The sequence below is a fragment of the Spodoptera frugiperda genome, chromosome 18, assembly GCF_023101765.2.
Source record: "Spodoptera frugiperda isolate SF20-4 chromosome 18, AGI-APGP_CSIRO_Sfru_2.0, whole genome shotgun sequence".
Classification (NCBI taxonomy): domain Eukaryota; kingdom Metazoa; phylum Arthropoda; class Insecta; order Lepidoptera; family Noctuidae; genus Spodoptera; species Spodoptera frugiperda.
In genome coordinates, this window is record NC_064229.1 from 10,539,227 (window position 1) to 10,560,064 (window position 20,838).

At 35.2% G+C, this 20,838-nt stretch overlaps 1 protein-coding gene across 1 annotated transcript in view; it reads right to left on the reverse strand.

The window, feature by feature from the left end:
* The window catches only part of LOC118278125 (IDLSRF-like peptide), a 100,505-nt gene that overhangs the window by 14,796 nt on the left and 64,871 nt on the right, over positions 1-20,838 (reverse strand). The window contains exon 2 of the mRNA XM_035597204.2: positions 8,847-8,969. Coding sequence (XP_035453097.1) covers positions 8,847-8,967 — 121 coding nt within the window. The 5' untranslated portion in view covers positions 8,968-8,969. The remainder of the gene's footprint in view (positions 1-8,846; positions 8,970-20,838) is intronic.

The window sequence follows — 20,838 nt, forward strand, 5'->3', positions numbered from 1 at the left end:
TGGAGGCTTGTCGTTCTACGTGGAGGACTAAAAAGGAGGCCTTTGTTCAACAGTGGACGTCTCGCGGTTGATGATGATGATGCACAATTGGCATAAGTATGAGAGAGAGATCCGATAAAAATGACTTATGACATTTTTAATTGCCCAACTATAAGAAATAGCTAACTCGAGCTAAGTACCAAAAACACAACATGCTTGATAGTCGTAGTTCATCAATATGATCATTAACAACTCGTGACAATGACGCTCCTCTATATAAGATGGTTCATCTTAATCTCCAGACTTGGCCAAATTGTAGGACGTCACAGCTTAAAAGGTTCAGGTTTATCAAAGCTGCTGCTTATCCTATGTGTTATTGTAGATAGTTACAATAACTCAATCATCGAGGCAGTCAGGCTGTAAACGTAGATAATTATAACTAATCAAATCACTCGATGTGTGTTTGATTGGAAATTCATCGCACATGCTTCAAAGTAATTGCTTGTATACATCGCTTTATAGACATTCTGCGTCATGGCGCAATATTAATGTTGTTTCAAATTAATATGCATGATTCTACCAGTTCTGGAATATATGAGTTGCTCGTGTTATATTACTCACTTGTGGCAGGTTTGTAGTGTTTATTACTATATTATTCAAGAAAATGCAGAAGCTACTTTAATACGCTATGCCTTTTAATTCTCCTCCGGCTCATAAAGCAGAAGTAGGAACGGATGGTTTTCTTTTCAGTAAGAGACTGAAACTCCTTGTTAGACGCGTCTCCCTGCGACCTTAGTCAGGTCATCGAATTTATCATAATACCAATATCATATAATACCAAACTCTTACCTATTTCTCATAAAATGTAATACCGAAGACCCTAACAATATCTTTATCTACCAGTAAATCGAGTATGAAACACCTGTAATTTCACTCACTGGACCGACAAGACAGATAAGCGTAGGTATAATTAATTTCAGACAGGTTATATAGTAAATGGTTCCAACATTGCGGTTCGGCACGTCCCTAATAATATAGAGTGAGTATAATATCAGCAGGAGACGTGGGATGAACAAATATGGCGTCATGTCAGTAAATTGACGTTGACATATGACAACGTGTAGGTAGACTGTCTAATGATGTGATTATTATTTATTTGATAGTATATAATAGGTGTTTATTGTAATATATCTATATTGTTTGTTTGAAATGTTGCTGTTTATTAATAATTCCATTATTTCAAAAAGAATTATTGTAAAAGACGCGCATACAACGTGCTTGACTCCAAATTCAGTATAAAATAAGTAAAAATCGAATAGTAGGGTAATTATCCAGTGGGTCTGATGTAATTCCTTAGATTTATAACCAATCTTTCAAAGACACCTGGCAGAAAATGCCGTCATATTACATAATATAATGTAATACGATATAATATATCAAAACGTCTTCGTATACATATATGTATACCTTTATACAAAATAAATTTCGGAGACGAAACATTTCAGTATATCTTGAAATTTCAGAACATATTGCATCTCGTAGAATTTCACACTTCAGCTATCTCTGCACGTGTCACGTTTACGTTCACCTCGGTATTTTCGAGAATATACATAAAATATATCGCTTCATATTTAAAGTTTTATTTTTCAAAAATACACGTTGATTCAAATTTATTTTCGACAAACTCTCGACACTTCGAAGTTACAGAACTTGCTGAGATAAGCACCCACATTATGAGGCTAATTAAAATTTCCCACCATTTGATATTTCAAACATTCTATAATTCGAAATATTTTAAGAGTCCCTCCAGTTTCAAATTAACGAGAGTCGACTGTACCAGGTAACTTAACCGACAACACACATAATTATGTACAATAATACATACAGTAAATATTAGTACACACATAATAATGATGTGTAAATTTCATACAAATATAGACGTCACTAAATATACAGAACTGAAACAAGATACGGGAAGCTGTTTGCGTATTCAACTTGGTATTAGTTTGCTACGAGCTTCGCTACGGCGTAGCGTAAACGTGCTACGGCGTAGCACAAACAGGAACTACGTAGCCAGTGTGTGTTCTTCGTTTTCATGCATATCTTGGGTAAATATTTTGTTTGATATCTTTTCTGAGAAAATGTAAGGGCGTTGCTATAGTATTGGTAACTCGTTATTTCATTTTTAAAACTGTAACTACAGTCAAAGATATCAAAGTAAAAGTCAAAGCATTTATTTCAATTAATCCTAAATTAGGCACTTTTGAAACGTCAAATTGAATTGTCCGTCAGTCTGTCTTTCAGTGAAGCTAGGTGCTCATATGACAGTTGAGACCAGCTTAACGTACTCGCTGAGGCATATGTGCACTTTTTGCTTGACGTAAGAATCGGCCTTACAACACATCACCCAGCAATCAGTCACCTCGATGCGACTTTTTTTTTGAGCGGGGAAAATCATCCAATTACTTCCCGCCTTGGGCGAGGCGAGAGGGAGTGTCAGACTCTTACTGACTAAAAACCACCCCGTTCCTACTCCTGCTTTTCGAACCGGAGCCCCGGTAAACCCGCTATGTAGTCCTCAGCTTCGGACCTCGATGCGATAAGCCAACCAAACAGTCATTAAACACCACTACAAAAAACCGACACATAATATATGCACACGTTAGATTTTCAAATAAAAAAAAGAAACTTCAGCGAAAAAGTTCCCCTTTCAATCAATGATGCAGACTCACAAAGCTGAAACAATCCATCGATTTCCTCTCCCACTATCCGGGAAATGAAAAGAAAACAATACTTCCTACGCTGAACACTGAAGCCTCTACACAGCCTTCCGAATAACGAGTTAGGGGTTAGTTTGTGGATTTAGTTCGTATACCCTTTGTTCAGCTTGTTTCAGGGAGTTTCATTAAATTTTCCAATTTGTCTGTAAGTTTCTAGAGTGCTTTTGTTTGAAGGATGGGATAAAAGGATGTTTGGACATGATGATGGTGTTGACTTTCGTGTCAAGAAGGGGGTTATATCATTGTGAATTCGTTATTTTATCACACCATTTAGGGTGATTTTCCACCAGAGATGTGCTGTGTAGTGATGCGACGAAGATGTAATAACTAAGCTGTGAAACTATGTGACCCGTTCTACTGATACTAAGCTATGTACCTGCGGATCTTCCGAAGTAGTGAAGCCATCCATAGCACACGTCCATAGCACACATATAAAAATATAGCTTAGCTGAGTCAGTTTCCAACAGTGCTATGTTATTTGTACCAATGAACATGATTGGTGGAAGCTAAACCCATCCACAGCAACATAGCATAGCACATCTTTGGACAACGACAACACTATTATTACATATTGTGCAGTATTACGCAGTTTAATAAAAATCTAGAATAAATTAGCAGTTTTTCAAAATTGGACACTTATATTTATGACTGGTGTCTGTCTGTAATGCCTAACATTAATCTAGACGTTTGCAGATGATTAAACTTGGGAAATGAATCTGGTACAGCAATAACTCGGGTTAGTAAACGACGAGGCTTCAAATTGCGTTGCAAGATACAGTCAAGTGGCCTAATTAATGAGTGAAAGCAAGTCAGATCACTTAATGGTAAGAAATTAGCGCCACCCATGGACTATTCTAGTCAAAACTGGCATTAGGTGGGCGGGCTTTAAACTTTTTAAAAGATAAAATATCAAAACAATGTTTATTTATACCTAAATATCTGACCTAAATCATAGCCTCTCGTGGTAAAGCCTCGATAGAACTAAAAAAAGGTTACCTACTTTTTTCTAAGAAATCCTGAGCTGCTTTTTAATTTCAAGTTTCAGAATACAAAAGCATCATGATGAAAAAGCAACATAAAACACCTTTCCATTATAAATTCAAGCAGCACCGTTACATTTTATGGCTCCATCATAAAAATTATAATCTACAAAACGTATAAAAGAGAAGCAATCTTCAGCAAAATTCTGATAAAACCTCAGACCCTCAGCCACCTACATTACATTCCTTTAAACAACTTTTTAAAACAAAACCTTTTATTTTTATAATTATTCCACTCTGTCACCTTAATTTAATTTAGCATGCTACTTAATTACGCTTGATGGTCTCGATTTAATTAGAAGGGAGTGCTTATTTTAGCCATTAGCACTAAGTAGGGCTTAGAGATTTTTTGTTATTTTTGAAGTCTCGGTGACAGCAGAATATAATGCTTTGGATTACCACTTCTCCTCTTGCCACAGGTCTTGTAAGATCTGACTACAGGACTGTATTTGTTAAACTGTGATCACCAACCTACTGCCAAGTGTATAGATTATGGCAAACCTCTAACGATGCAGTTTTTTGCGTTCTTCTACATTCGAAGCTACACGAAGCTAGCTTTGGAACGAGCATCTAGCTTCATTGACAGATAGACTGACGGACAATTCCATTTTAGCATTTTAAAACTGCCTAATTTAGGATTAATTGCAATAAATGAGAGAATGAGAGACTTTGAGGCTCATAGACTAACAGTGGACTATCACAAACTCTTCAAGATGACGACAAGTACCTATTAAAATAAAACCGCCATCTCTTATAACTTAAGTCTCAAACAAAGATATTCCAGATACAGTTTGCTAGATAATGGAGACCGCCTCTCGGTGCGACAGTAATGAGCGACCGAGTTCCTTCCAACTTTTATAACGATTCTAGACCTTATCCCGTCGACTTAAGCAACATAGCAACATTCTAAATAGTGTCCCCTGGAGAAATAAATGAACTTGGTTCACGTATTTTTTCCTGGAAATGTATGTACCTAAGTTGTAGAAAAAAAAGATTTGTGTTGTTTCTGTCATTGTAATTAAAATATTTTTTGTTTTTATGTGGGTTCGTGTTTTCTTTTGTTCTGAAATGTTTCAGTTTCAGTTTGATATGTTGTGTAAAGATAATTAAATATTTTGTTTCGTAGTTATTTTTGTATTTTGTTACCTTAAAGGTTGGCTGTTATCTTGTACCTTGTCAAAGAATAACATTTCAATTAACATTTGATTCTGACAAGTTCTGGAAAATCTGAATTTCTGAGAAGTTATTCTTATTTTTTTAAATATCAAAATCTGTTACAGATTTGGTTTTGGGACAGAGACATACAGAGTTCATGTGTCTTGTATTTACAGTATAATTGCTTTCATTTTTAATGTTTATCCCTCCCACCCCTTCAAGGTATACAAGAACATAGAACCTGCCAAAGACACCATTAAAATATAAATATTTCTGTTGCTAGCTTATTTCTATTGAATAGGTGTATGTTTAGCGTGTGACAGAAAAGAGCTGAAGGGATACATGTGCGGCTGTACATACATGAAGATGCTAAGAACATCCAACTCGATCAACGTTACACTGTGTTATTTGTAAAGGTAAATTATCTATAGAGTAAACGATCACGTTTCAATTATGGACCCACGCTTCAAATACGAAAGAGCATATTGTATATTAAAAGAAAGTACTAATTTACTGTCTTTTATCTCAACACCAAACTTCATAACACCATTTATCAAACTCCTGGTAATCCTTCACCTTTTCTTGTTAACCTTTAATCGGTTCTAAGAAATAAAAACCCATTCATCTTTAAAAAGAAAAGCAATTTATATAAAACTTTTCCAGTAAACAATATATTTAATAAATATCTTCCTTCATTTCTTATGAGGTAATTAATCAATTCTTTTTATATTTGAAGAGGTATTTTACTAAATCTTTTATCTTTTGTTTGAAATAAAAGAATGGAACGTTTTGTTTCTTTTTCTCTTTCAATGCCAGTTGTTTTATTTCTCGTGCTGATTGTCGGATTAAACTGAGAAATGGATTTCCCGTTTAATGCCTTAATCACCTATTATCTCTTAGGAATTCTTTGAACAAAGAATCCCAGGTTTTATTCGTCGGATAAAACTTACTTTTAATGTAATTAGGGAAGATTTAAAAACGCTTAGATTTCGCTTTGGCGTCGGATAAGGATTTATCTTAATTTGTGACTTTTGAACGTAACTTTTACCTTGATGGCTATTTAATAGTTCAATGACTAATATTCGATTTAACTGAAACGAATTAGAACTTTGCCATTGTTTTAGTATTTAGGCCAATTATTGTACTCTGTATGACAATATTTTAAGTGTGGGGGAGCCATGCTTCGGCACTGATGTGCCGGCTCGACCGGAGTGATGACACGGCCGAGCAGAAAAGCGACGTGGAATAACACTTGCGTCGTGTTTCGTTGTGTGAGTGAGGTTACCCGAGGATCAATTACCCCCTTTGCAATCCCCGATTAAACTTAACCCCTAAATTCCTGACCCCCAAAAGACTTGTAACGCCTCTTGTGATTCGGGTGTCCATGGGCAATGGCAATTGCTTGCGATCAGGTGACCCGTCTGCTCGTTTACTGGTTTATACCATAAAAAACAGAGACTATTTAAAGTGTTACAAATTAATTAAAACTGATTGATATCTACGTACGACAAGTGATATCAATATTTGTTTCTTGTAAAATGAAATAAGATGTAAGAATACCTATTAAAAATAATTCGACGAAACCATTTCATTTAGATAAAACCACAAACGTAGTGTAACCTGCATATTTATACATTCAAGTGCTCCAGAATATAGCAATCGGCAAAAAGAGCTCATAGTCTATTCAGTATTCTGAATATATTATGTTATCTCACGAACTTGAACAGATTTACAAATTAACACGGCGTTCCGGAGTGTGTTGAGAGGTGGAGATTAAATGGCGGGCCGTATCGCTTTATATTTTAGCAAGATGTGAATGTTTAAGCAACGTTTGCGTTTATTTTGTATCAACTGCGGCTTTATTTGAGAGACTTTCGTAACAAATGTTCTTTGTACTTTACTATTTTGAATGACAAAGTTTGTGGTGATGGGTAACCATCCTATCCAGGGTTTTAATGAAGCCGTTGACTACCTAGCAGGTTACAGGGGCTCCGGATCGAGAAGCAGAGTAGGAACGGGCTGGTTTATAGTTAGTAAGAGTCTGACACTCTCTTTCTCGCCTCGCCCAAGGTGGGAGAAGTCATTAGATGGTTTTCCCCTCAAACAAAAGGGTTTTAATGAAGTTTTGTTATGTAGATACCCGAGTGTTGATAAGTCCTTATTTTAAATTCGTTGTGAAAAGACATTGTCTTAGGTTTTATATAAAGCGAGTGAAATGATATATCATTTTAGACGCTAAAACCCGACAAAGTAACATGTTTGTTACAGTTCGAAATTATGGAATGTGTACTTGATATGTATACATTATATCGTTTGTATAAATCTAAATATTACGCCATCAACCAGTTCTACAACGCAGAATTCCCAAAACACCGAAATTATTGATAGAACAATATTGCATTCACATTGTGTCATGTTTGGACAACCTAATTTTGAAACGTGCCCTGTTCAAACTTCATTAGACATGGTTCAAAATGAAAATTAGAGCAGCATATCTCATTTGATTGCTAGCTGAGTGTTTGGTAAACTGAGTCCCACAGGAGCCGAGCCTTTAGCAATCAATAGCTTTGATAACCAATCAAGGCCGTGATACGTGAAAATGCACTCCATTTTCGAGCCAACACGCCTAAACAACATGGCCGCTGTTTGTTTTTTTTTTTTGAAATTGGAACGCTTTGAAATAAATAGTGTGGTGGAACAGAGTTAAAATGAAATGTGTTCGAGATTTATTTTTTGTGTAACATTGCATTTTTTTTTGAACAATTTGTTTGTAATTAGATATCGTTTTGTTGTGAATATCATATTTTCTTACATAAAAAGGAGAATTAGTATAACATCACGCCTTTTATCCTTGAAGGGGTAGGCAGAGGTGCACATTACGGCTAATGCGGCTATACAATGTACATCCACTTTTCACCATTTGTGGTATAAGTTCCATGTGCTATTACATGGGACTTATACCACAAATGGGGATGATGGTGGTGGGTTAGAAAAGAGAATTATTTTTGACTAATTATAACTATTGCAGCATATATACGAAACAGCTTCAGATATTCTTGATTCGGGTATTTGTTACAGAAACCAGAAAAAAATAATACTAATTAAGAACTTAATTGAAAATGAGACAATAAGAAGAAACATAAGCAACAGCACAAACAGAAAACTACACTAATTAACCAGAAAACAACTGATTGAAAAATGTACAACCCCACTTCATTAAAGAACACTGAATAAGTGCAATTAACAAACAATACAAAACGAAGGAACAATACAATGGACCGAGTGAATCCATTCTCTTTCCTTTCTTTACAATGAAATGTACTTTTCCAATATTCAGAGCGGTTTATATCAATTAAAATGTAATTGGGTCCGTAATCAAGGCTTTGACGACATTCATTCATATTAAATATTCATATTCGTAAATTAATTTTTGTTCAAGTTAATCATAAAGTAACTGTTTTGCATTTTTAATACGTATACTACAAATGTGCTTTTGTAGTACTTGTATGTTTTTAATGTATTTAACAGGCAGTAAATACCTAAATTGCCTACTAGTCAATAATATGGTTATATGTAAAAAAATATAGTTATGGATAAAAAAATTGTGACAGTCACTGTCAAGAGATTTTTTAACATTTGTAGAAAAACGTCATTATTTATAGACTACTAGGTTTACTTTTTCTGGAGTTGCGACTCCAGTTCGAAAAGTAGGTGTAGGAACGGGGTAGATTTTAGTCAGTAAGGGTCTAACACTCCTTTCCGTCTCACCCACGGCAGGATAAGATGGATTATCTCCCTCAAAAAAGGTAGACTTTTTATGGTTAATATAAACACGTTTTGACAATTATAGTGGATAGGTTGGAAGTCTCCCAGAAATGGTAGTGGCACTTACCGGAGCGCTTGGTATGGTGCCCGTAGAGCCTGTTGAGGTCCAGGGCGAGGACAGTATGCGGCAGCGCGCAGCTGACTGCTGCCAGCGCCGCCACGCACGCCGCTACACGGCACGAAGACATTTCTGCAACAAGCAAAATGGGGATAGATTAATAATCATGTATGTAGTTGGAAATTGATCGATACTGTCTACATTAAGACCACCCCTAGTCCCTATCACACTAATATTATAAATGTGAGAGTTTGTTTGTTTGAATGTTTGTCCGCCAATCATAAATGGCACGGCGTTTTTTTTTTTTTGCTTTGGAAACAATATGGAAATGCTGTAAGCGGACGCCGCACTAACAGTCTTTTTTGTATTGACGTTAATAAATATATTATCAGAATAACGATATACAATAACAGAGAACCTACTTCTGCTTAGTCTTTGTTGAATGTCTTACTTCTAATACGACTCTTACTAAAATCCGTGAGAAGAGTATAAGTGACTAATGATTTCTACTCTGCTATCACCTCGTGGAGGCTTTACAATAAAATATAGAGATCTACTTCTACAAAATAACTTTGTATTTCAATCAAATTCACACCAAAGGTTCTCAAAACATCATTTAAAGTGTAAACCTCAAACTAAAGTTTAATTTTACCGAACTTGTACAAGAATAAGACCTCACTGCGTAACTCATTTACTCTGAGTACAAAGTTGAAGCCTTTTCACCTCAAAACTTGGTCGAAACCGATACCTTACCAAACAAAACTTTGCCCAAGTTACTTGGCTTTGGGAACTTGGTGAAGATAGTACTTGGTGAAGTTCCCAACATTTAAGGTAGTTAGTTAATTAATAACAATGTTCCAATTATGTTAGGATTAGTGTTCAAAGATTTTCACGATGCTCTGCTAAATGGTTTATCGTGTCGTAGTGGATATGCGTGTAATTGAGTGAGGTGGTTGAATAAGAACATTTAGTTTCTAAAAGGCTGTCTGTGAACATGATTAGTTCAAACTCGTGACACGTCAATGGTTACAAAATTTATAAAGTGTAAAAGCGATAATAATGTAATATTATAATGGAAAAAGGTTTTTTCTATTTGTTATATTGTTATTTTACGTTGCTGATGTATTTTTTTATGGTATAGCCCGGTAGATGAGCAGACGGATCACCTGATGGTAAGCAATCAAAACACCAGCAGGGTTAGTTTAAGGGTTGTTGGGTAATCGAGGAATGGGAAAATGGTGGGATAATTGGGCCTCCGGTAACCTCACTTACACAACGAAACACAACGCAAGCGTGGTTTCATGTCGCTTTTTCTGTGAGGCCGTGGTACTCCGGTCGAGCCGGCCCATTTGTGTCGAAGCATGGCTTTCCCACACTTTAACCTTAACATAATTGACTAATTAGTATCAGTAGGTGTACCTATTCTTAGAATATCAGCCTGAACCCTCGCAAAATGGCGTCAGAAGTGAAAGCATACAAGGTGTCTAGAAAATCCCAGATTCATCGCATTACAGACAAAGGTTTCATTACAGTTGTTAATTAAGAATTTGTTCGTGCCCTACCCAGTCTGTTCTGATTAAATTCCTTTTGTTTATAACATAATTATTCCAATTCAATGCTTTATTCCGAATAATACATCAGTAATTAGTCTTTAATTTAACTTTTCTTGTCTTGGCATCTGACATTTAATGATTGACGGCGGTCTTAGGTATAATATCTTTTACCTTTTATACGAAATATTTCTTATGTTATAATTTAATTTAAGATAAAAAGATAAAGAATGTTTCCTTTGAAGATGGATGCCAATATGTTGTAACTTTGTTTACGTGACTGTCAATATCAGACGAGCTTCGAGCGTTTTTAATATCGCGATATATGAGAAAAATGTTTCGATTCTTTACCAACAACAAAATTGTAAAATACGATGAGTCTGTTCATTGATAAAGGAAATCTAAATGACAGACAGCAAGCAACTAAAAAGATAATTTTTAATGTTAATGACTGCACGGTTGGCGCGGTGGCTAGGCAACCAGCTGCCATGCAACGTGTAGCGGGTTCGATTCCTGCACGGAGCAACTCTTTGTGTGATCCACAAATTGTTGTTTCGGGTCTGGGTGTCATGTGTATGTGAACTTGTATGTTTGTAAACACACCCACGACACAAGCGAAAATCCTAATTTGGGGCAACGATTAAAAAAAAACAAAATAAAAAATGTCTTGATTGTAACTATTGCAGTCAATTTCAGGTAAAATATGTGTGTTATTAATTAAATAATATGATGACATTTCAAAAACCGTAGTCATTTTTCTAAATCTACGATCTAAGTAATTTTTACAAATGAAAAACCTTTATCTAATTAAAAAGCATACTTGTAAAAATACAAGTAAAGTACGACATTAATTTTATACTACATACTATCTTACATTTGCAAATCATTACACGGTATGTTGCTGGTGCTTATTCCCAGAGTTTCAGAGCAAACTTATTCAAATACAGCTAATTAAGGATCACATTACAGCTACAAGCATTTTACTTATTTCTCTTGCTGTATAATCGTTCTTGCTTTTAGAATTTTACACTCTAATATGGGAATTTGTTAAAAGAAAATATGTAACATAAATGTAGACGTTTATTTCCCAAAGGAGTTGAAAGCTGCGTTTGCAGTTCACTTATTTTGTTGCCTGTTCTTATGGGGTAGACCACAAATAGTGGATTATAAAACAGTCTAGAATCTTCATAAACTTTTTTACCTGGGTACAAAAACCGAATATACTTTTTGCAATAGTCACTCAAATCTACATGTCTTATGAAATCTGAAACCACTAAAACCATTGAGACCTCAGACGACCAGGAGTTACGCAAAAAGCTGATTCTATTCTTGCACGGAATAGTTATTCTATTATTCTTTGTGCGATCCATAAATTGTGCAATTATTGTTTGTAAACACATTCCAAAGGTTTAAAACGCTAGTTTCTCATGCACGAGTTCGGGTTCGAAACCTACTAACGGCAAGAAGAAATCGTAAGGAAACCTGGGTTTATAATTTCTAACTATAAGTTTGGAATCACCAACTCGCATTGAGCAAGCGTGGTGATTAATGCTCGCGTAAGAAGAGGCCTTTGGTCAGCAATTGATGTGAAACACATTCAGGACACCAGTGACATTTTTTCCAATTATGTAGCGTAATAACCGTAATATAATTGCTTTCATAGTTGCAGAATGAGTCAAAGGTAATATAATCAAAATGTAAAGCAAAGTCAGACAGAGAATTCACATTAAATCCTTTGTACGTAGAACTATAAAAGGTTGTGCAACGGACACAGTGAAATTTCCATTAGCAACCGTTTCGTTGAAAAACGTAAAAAAGAAAAAAACGAACTGTTGCCGTACTTTAAAATTTTACAACAAAAAAAGGTAAAAGATCTTGATTCATAAATCTGGGAACTCGTTAATTAAAGTAGCTTTACAAAGTAATTATAAGTTGGTAGAACATTGAGATGCTGTAGCTGATCTCTTGAGACTGAGATCATGGGAAGTTTAGAGTACACTCGAGTCGCTGGTCGCGTTTTGTTTATATTTATAACTTGTTTTTGTTGTGTTTTGCTGCAATTGTTTATGAGTTGTTTTGTTTTAAGCGCACTGGTTTGTCCATGAAGCAAATATAAAAGAAGTTGTCATAACTGGATTTCCGTTATAACATAGAGCGTGGGACGTTACAAATCACGCCTCTCTATTTTCCATCTAGCGGTTCTATACTACAAATACGTTGCTAATTGACCACATTTTAATCTGCCATTTTCTCAACGCTTGTAGCCTCTACACTTTTTACTTATAATATCGTTGAGCAGGGCCCATTTAGCATCTGCTCTTTGTACTTTCTTCATGGTTTTATCGGTATATAATGTACAAAATGCATTTGTTATTTTTTATTTTAAAGTTTTTATAAAATATGTTGTTGTATTCTATAATACAATAATTCGTAACATTTTTTAGTTAATCCCTTAGAAGAATTACAAAATGTGATACCTAGTGTTCTTAATTACACGATAACTTTTTAAATCTTAGCAACTAAATCCTGGAACTACGCTGAATGTATTCCATGCAATTTGCGGCAACGTAAACTGAAACCTTCACACGTCAGCGTCAAGGCAATCTTGCGAAGTTCCTCGCTGAAATTCAGGCGTAACGTTACGTAGCTCTGAATCCAATTTCCAGTTAGACGGGAACTAATGCAGTGGTGCGGTATGTACTTGCTTTCGATCGACCACTGACGCATAGCTAGGTTAGTAGTAGCTGTTTGTGAAGATTTCTCTTAAAGTTTCATTAATTGGTTTGGTAGTACGACTACCTTGCAGGGAGATTTCGGTTTTATTTGGGACAAGCCTGTCACGAGTTCCAAAAACTATTGCAACTCCTGTAAGTCAGGATCTACAGATAATACCACCATTAAAACACCTGAATACTGAAGTCTGGTGCGACATGAATAACTGTCTTGCAGAAGACAGAATGACTTAAGCCTAAAGGCAGAAAAGAGACTGTACAATTGGGTCATCGGGTACATTCAAGGCTCGGAAAAAGTATATTACTTGAGATTTTACATTGTTAAAATATGATTTAAACTATTTAAAAAGAATATAAAAAATCTTTACAGGACTATTGGCTTCGTGAAGAAAAATGGGTTGCTTAAGGCTGCAGTTTTAAAGGATCAGGTTTATTGAAGAGCTCTGGTGCCTGGTCGGTTTTTAAAACGTTGCTCTCTAGTGTCTACTTACTATAGTCGCATAAAGAGTTGCGACTATGTCAAATTTATTTTACTCTGCTATCACTTTACGGCTTAGAAGTTAGTTAGTCTTCAATCTCTTCACTATAATAACATAACACAGTTTACAAGCCATTTTGCAAAAGGTATGACGTCATAAAATAACTAGTTATTACACGATTTAACTGTGGCAGTGTAAAATAACAGTTAATAGGGTCTAAAGTTGTGGGACGGATTTATGACAAACTGGTCTAGATATGAGAATAAGTTATTGGCTCTATAACTTATGGACGTAGTTTCAGGACTTTCTAAAATCAAGATTACTTTGGAAATTGCTAGATGTTAATCTAGGTTGTATAGTAAAATATTGTTATGACTAGAAACATACTTTTGTTTTACTATCTAGTATATAGGTAGTATTTTCGTAACTAGATTGAGGTTTGCTTTGAGTTATGAGTTTATCATGTAGTAAGTCTTTTATGGCATAAACTAAGGGATGGCATCACTATTTATTTATTGATTAGTGTTTTTTTTATATTATACTACATATTATACTTAACTAGCGACCCCCAACTTCCCAGATTCAATGGAGATATATTTATTATGTACGTATTATACATATTAACCATCCTCTTAAATCACTCTATTGATTAAAAAAAACGCATCAAAATCCGTTGCGTACTTTGTATGCATAAAGCATACTATAAGGATGGAGGATGGCGTTTGTCCACCATCTCGCATGATGTGGCCGTCAATACCTATGAGCAACCTGTTCACTCGGAACTAGAAGACCCCCAAGGTATATTTTTGTGTTGATCGTGTTATCAAAAACATTCCGAGCACAGTCCACTATTAGACTATAGCGTTACCTAATGCTTTAATTCCGCCTTAATGCAATTCAATTATTTAGGTGCTCTGAAATTGACCTATGATACCTCACTAGTGACCATTATTATAACATATTTTTTTAAAGTTTTTTAAATATATTTTCGTTATAAAAACGGTCATTGTGTAAACTGATTGCATTAAGTTTAAAGAGTAGTTGGTTCATGCAGCAAATATAATATCATTTTTATTAAAATATGAAGTAGGTACTCGTAAAATATGCAGAAAAATATTGAATATCCTACGAACAGAATAACTGGGTTAAAAATGTATTGTATGGTTTACATTTCCATTCAACTCTGTATGAATACTTGATGAGAGGTGAAATAAAATAAGAATTATTGAGAGCACGAATGGACCGGTTTGAACGGAGTGATACCATAACTTTTTTTAAAGGGGGACATCATCCAATGATTATCTCCCGCCTTGAGCGGGGGAGAGAGAGTGTCAGACTCTTACTGACTAAAACCACCCCGTCCCTACTCCTGCTTTTCGAGTCGGAGCCCCGGTAACCCGCTAGGCAGTCCGCAGCTCTGGGTCGGCATCAGCCTTACTGGGCCTCATCTGGTGATACCATGACCTTACAGCAAACTGGCGTGAAATTATGTCTTGCGTTGTATTTCAATCAGTGAGTGAGAGTACGAGAGCTGTTGCTATAAAGGCATTCGAAACTTTAATTAGAAGCAGGTTTTTAACCCCTAAAATATTAGACGAAAATACCAAAAATAATTTTTGCTCTATATTATTTCACTTTAGGAACACTTTCGAAAATTAAATTAATTAGTAAATTCAACAATATAATGGGGCTGCCAGTATTCATTATTCTAAGTTTCGATAAAAGTGATGTACTAAATATTAAAGTTAATTACTAATTTATTTAATGGCTCCACGCTAAGACTGATGGCCAGCAATTACCAGGTCACTGAACTTGGTGAACGAACCATGAAGGTTTTATGTCTACAAGTAATTGCTATGGAAATTGATGGAAAACAATTTCGGGAAGATAGATTAATTAACGGGAAAATGGAGGTGGGACCGTGTCATACTAACTGGTAGTAGGTGCCTAATACTTAGGCTCACTTTTGTCTAGGTATTTTATATCTATGAAATGTATAAGTTATATAGGGATGAACTCGATGCCTATGAAAAGAATTGGTCACAGAAAGCTCTGCATAGAGACGAGTGGAAGTAGGCCTTTGCCCTGCAGTGGGACGACCATGGCTGGAAATAAAATAAATAAATAATGTTATATCTAAATATATCATAGCTAGACCACCCGCCACAAGTGAGCGTAGACTATTCCATTCCTAATACATCCTTAAGTATGTGTTTTTACCCAAAGCTGCGGAATACCTAGCGGGTTACCGGAGCTTCGGCTTGAAGAACAGGAATAGGAACGGGGTGGTTATTTGTCAGTAAGAGTCTGACACCACCTCGCCTCGCCCAAGGCGGGAGAAGTCATTGGATGATTTTCCTCCCTCAAAAAAGGTTGCCTGTAGAGCTTGGAGATTAAAAAAGTTCTAGATCTTTCCTAGAATCACTAGAGTTTTCTTTCTTTATCTTAGTGTTGTATCGTCATTAATAAAATAAACACGTACCATACGTCTTGCCAAACTCGGAATCCAATACCGAAATCACAAGCTTCACATTTATCCTAATACTAAAAGACCGAACACAGCTAGTTAAGAAAAACAGACAGGCTACTTTTGCGGTGAAACGTGACAGTTTCGTACAAAGAGAAAAAAAGCTAATTCTATTTTACTTTCACACCCTTAGGGCGCTTTTCCACGAGAGATGTGCTATGTAGCTATGTTACGGAGATATAATAATTAAGCTGTGAAACTATGTGGCCGTTTCAACTGATACTAAGCTATGTAAACTCAAACTAAAAATCTTTATTTACATGTTAAGGTAATTAATTTAAATATTTTGAACAGGTTAGCCTTTTTCAGGTGTTGCAAATTTTATGTGTAGCTGCGCGACGAAGATGCTCAGTTCGAGTATGCGATGTATCTATAGTAGGGAAGCCATCTGTAGCATACATCCATATCACGCATCCATAGCACGCATATTTCCACATAAGAAACATAGCTAAGTCCGTTTCCAGCAGTGCTAAGCTATATGTACCAATGATAGGCGGAAGCCAAACACATCCACAGCAACGTAGCATAGCACATCTCTGATAGAAAAGCACCCTTACTCGTATATTTGACAAAGACAAAGTAACAAATTTCTTTATCCTCTTAGAACAGAAGCGCCATCTATATCTTGTGTACACTCTACAAATGTTATAATTTAGGGTACAAAGGTTCGGGTACATGTGTCGCCTGTCTCCTGGGTTTTAGGTCTGAAAATGTGACTTGAAATGATTTATTTTATTCTGTGGGACGTCAAAGAGATAAAATAAGGTGCTTTGCCGTGTTTTTTCGTGGATGTGATTTCGTTTAAGTGGATGGATAGGGTATATCAGTAAGTTACAAGTCTTTACGTTGATATAGTTGTATTGAGCAATTTTTTAAACATACATACATACATACATAACCTCACGCCTGTCTCCCAATTGATTAAACACTTGTATGTCTATAAGAACGTCAATAGAAAACAAATCTGTGTCATACGCGTATTATCTAGCGTTCCGACAGACAGACGGGTTAAGCAGAGACTATGGACCACGCCAATTGCTATTTCGATGAATCTTACTATACCTTTTTCGCTTCATCAACAGTCATTAGTCTTTTCATGCATGCTCGTTGGTTAAGGGTACTATTAATTTGGCCCTTCTATAATATATCGCCAATCTGATCGATATAAATGTCCGTCTAGGGTGTCGTTTACCTACGGTCCCATTCATATCCATGCTGTATATTTTTTTGTGTAATTCTGCTTTCATCCATCGTTTCCACCTATCCAATCGATTTTTTAATTGTTTCTGAAATGTACTTATACATGTATAACTTAGTGAAACCAGATCTATTTATTTATATGCCTACTTAAAATAAACGGGAATTAAGTAAGGTATTTTGTGTAACGGAATAAAAAAGAAAACAAATTACTTTTCCCATTTAAAGTCTTGTAATCTATACATATCCCAATGGAATTGCTTTGTGACTGAAATAGACTGATGTTCAATGTTTCTATTTTTGGAATCATGACGTCAGAGCTGGAAATTGAAGCAACTGAGTCACGAAATGCAATAATACTCTTGAGGTATACATGTTTATACTATACTAGGTTCTGCCAGCGGCTTCGCTTGCATTCCCGTGGGATATTAGTCTATGTGTTATTCCAGACCAATATCTTCTCTTTTTTAGAATTTCATTCCGATCACTTTAGACGTTTTGATGTGAATTGGTAACAAAGTCACTCTACAAACTTTCGCATTTATAATATTAGTAAGAATCCACATGTTTCATTATTAATATTAAAATAAAAGCCTAGTCCTGAAAAAAAATGTCGTTTGTTTTTTAAAGATAAGAAAAGTCTTTTTCAATAAAGATTCAGAAGTCACTCTAGTAAACTGATTTAAAGAAATCTTTTTGCTCTGAATAAATTAGAGCTACTTTATTTCATCGTCCTGTGGGACCGGATTGAAACCAGGGACAAAGTAGTGGTGACATTAATATTATTCAAAAAGAAAAATCTTCGCAACTCTTCGCATCAGTGTCAATTCCGTAGAGTATTAAGTACTACGGTATAAAATAGGTAGATATACTAAACTTTTTAATTATTTACTGCTATGCCACATTAAGAGACATTTAATGGTTGTTTAAACTAATTCATGGTTAACTAAAAATCACGGTTTACTCACGTACATTAATGGAGAAAATCTCTACTAGTTTCGAGTCACAATACACGTGTTAAAGTGTGAACCTCCATTTTTAAAGTCAGGTAATATACTTAAAACCCTTTGCCAAGTCTGAAAAATACTATACTGAAAACTGTATCACCTTCTTTTGAAGACGGTTAAAAATGTAAGAAATTGTTCAGTTTCTAGAGGTTTTTAATATCAAAATAATACAATAAAGTCTGACTTAAACTTGAGAGACTTCAGCTTTTATAACAAAATACCTAACAAAGGATTAACAGAAAAATAAAATACAAAAGAATATTAGAAAAAAAATGTTCACCTTTCATAGATTTCTTTCATGTGAGATAGTTTGAGACGTAAAGACATGTTATCCGACATTTTTATTTTTGCTGAAGTTAAATCTTCTCACAATAAAAGCAAGGCTTTCTAGTTTTGTATTGTATTTTTATTTTATTTCAGGCATGACCTTTCAGAACCCTCTGATGTATTAAGTATCAAAAATAATGGAGACTAAAGAACATTTTCGCTTTATTGTCACCCATTTATTTTCTCTTTAGTAAAATATTTTCAAAACATTTTATTAATAGTTTCATGAAATATTAAATTTTATGAAAAACACAAGAAATTAAGTACACTTTATTTTATAACAATCGTAAAGAAAAACTCTTTTGAAGTAAGTAAATTCCCTCAAGTAAATTGTATTTATTTATTTAAATATTTTGACGCAAAATTTAAAGTTATACTTTTTAAACCTCAAAGGGATTGGCAGTGTTGTATCGCGTCTAGGGACCCATAATTATAGGTTTCTGCACAACGAGTGTTACGCAGTCAACTGTTTTATTATGGAGCCTTTTTTAAGGGGTGAAAATCATCCACTGTCTTCTCTCGCCATGGGCGAGGCGAGAGAGAGTGTCAGACTCTTACTGACTAAAAACCACCCCGTTCCTACTCCTGCTTTTCGAACCGGAGCCCCGGTAAACCCGCTAGGTACTCTTATTGAATAGTTACGTGGGTAAACCAAGGCACCTAAATAATAGTTTCAAACATTAAACAAAAAATAAACATAAAACTAAAGCAAGTATTATTATGAAACGTGAGTATTCCACTTTAGAAACAAATAGACTCAATTACAAGTTCTAAGACCTATGTAAAAAGAGCTATTTAATATTTTTCCCAGCCTTTTAAGATAGTTAAGCACGTACCCGCCCACTGAGAGGCACATTTATTTGGCCCACGTACGTTTTCGTGCACGTCCCACGCAAATCTGTGGCGGGTTAGTTGGGCAACGTCTTTTGTTTTTATCTTCGTTATTGTCAACTGGGATGTGATTGTATTAAGCTGTAGGTATAACTTAAAACGTTGAGGATATGTCCCATGTATGTACCTAATAGGTGTGCGCCTATTATTATTTATTGGGCAGTATTCGAGACCCATAACCGTTGTCAATCATTCAATTTATTTGTCATAGATATTAGGACGTCTCTAATTTGTTAGGTTTTCGTAATTCCTAAGGTATCGAAAAACTGTGTCTAAAAACAAGTAATACATAAAATATTTATTATTATAAACAATCAAACAATGTAACCAAGGATTATATTGTGAATCTGATTGAAAAAGTTACCTATGTAGTTTCTTGTTCATTCATTTCCATAGGAATCTACACTTTGGAACGAGCAAATATATCTTCACTAGAGGTTTGACAAACAGACAGACATTTTGAATATCATTATATTTAGTTTGACGTTCAAAAGTGCCGTCTTGTTCTATTTGGTGTAGATATATAACAAATAGTGTAGATATCTTTATACACATGACTACTTCTTCTTGGTATTACTTCTAGTACCTACAACATAAACCCTCACTTTTTACAGAATAAAAAACAGGTAGCATGTCGCAGGTGAAAGAAAAACCAGTCGATGTATTAAGGTGAGTGCATCGTACCATACCTCCTCAGTAATATGTTGATGGTATTGAGACGGGTTTATGTAAAGACATACGTGCCTTGCATGTTACGAACTTACGACTCGACGACACGTCAATATCTCTAATGAATGTTTCGTGACGTCACGCCATGTAATGAATATATCGTGACGTGACGTCACATCACGCCGCGCGACCGTTTCGCACGTAATCAGTAACTTATTCTTTTTACATATTATGTACAATTTCTCCAAGAATACGTGCGTTTTTTTTACAGAAATGTTATTTTTTGCTGTGTAGTAAGATTTTCTTTAATAAAATAAAAAAGTGAATGACTTATGTGCCGGCTACACAACCACTATATTATAAGAATTATTATTCTTATATTTAACTACCTTATGCTCACAGCTTAGTTTGCGTGGATAACCAACGGACATTTTGGAAGTAAAGAAAAAAAAAACTCAAGTTACTTCTTAGTACATCGGCTACTTGCCAATAAAAGTCACGTCAAAATCGGTCCAGCCATTTCAGAGATTAGCCGGAACAAACAGACAGACAGAGAAAAAAAATCTTTTATGTTCTCAAATTGAATTAACTGGTCCGTGGTACGAAATTTCTTCACTATTGT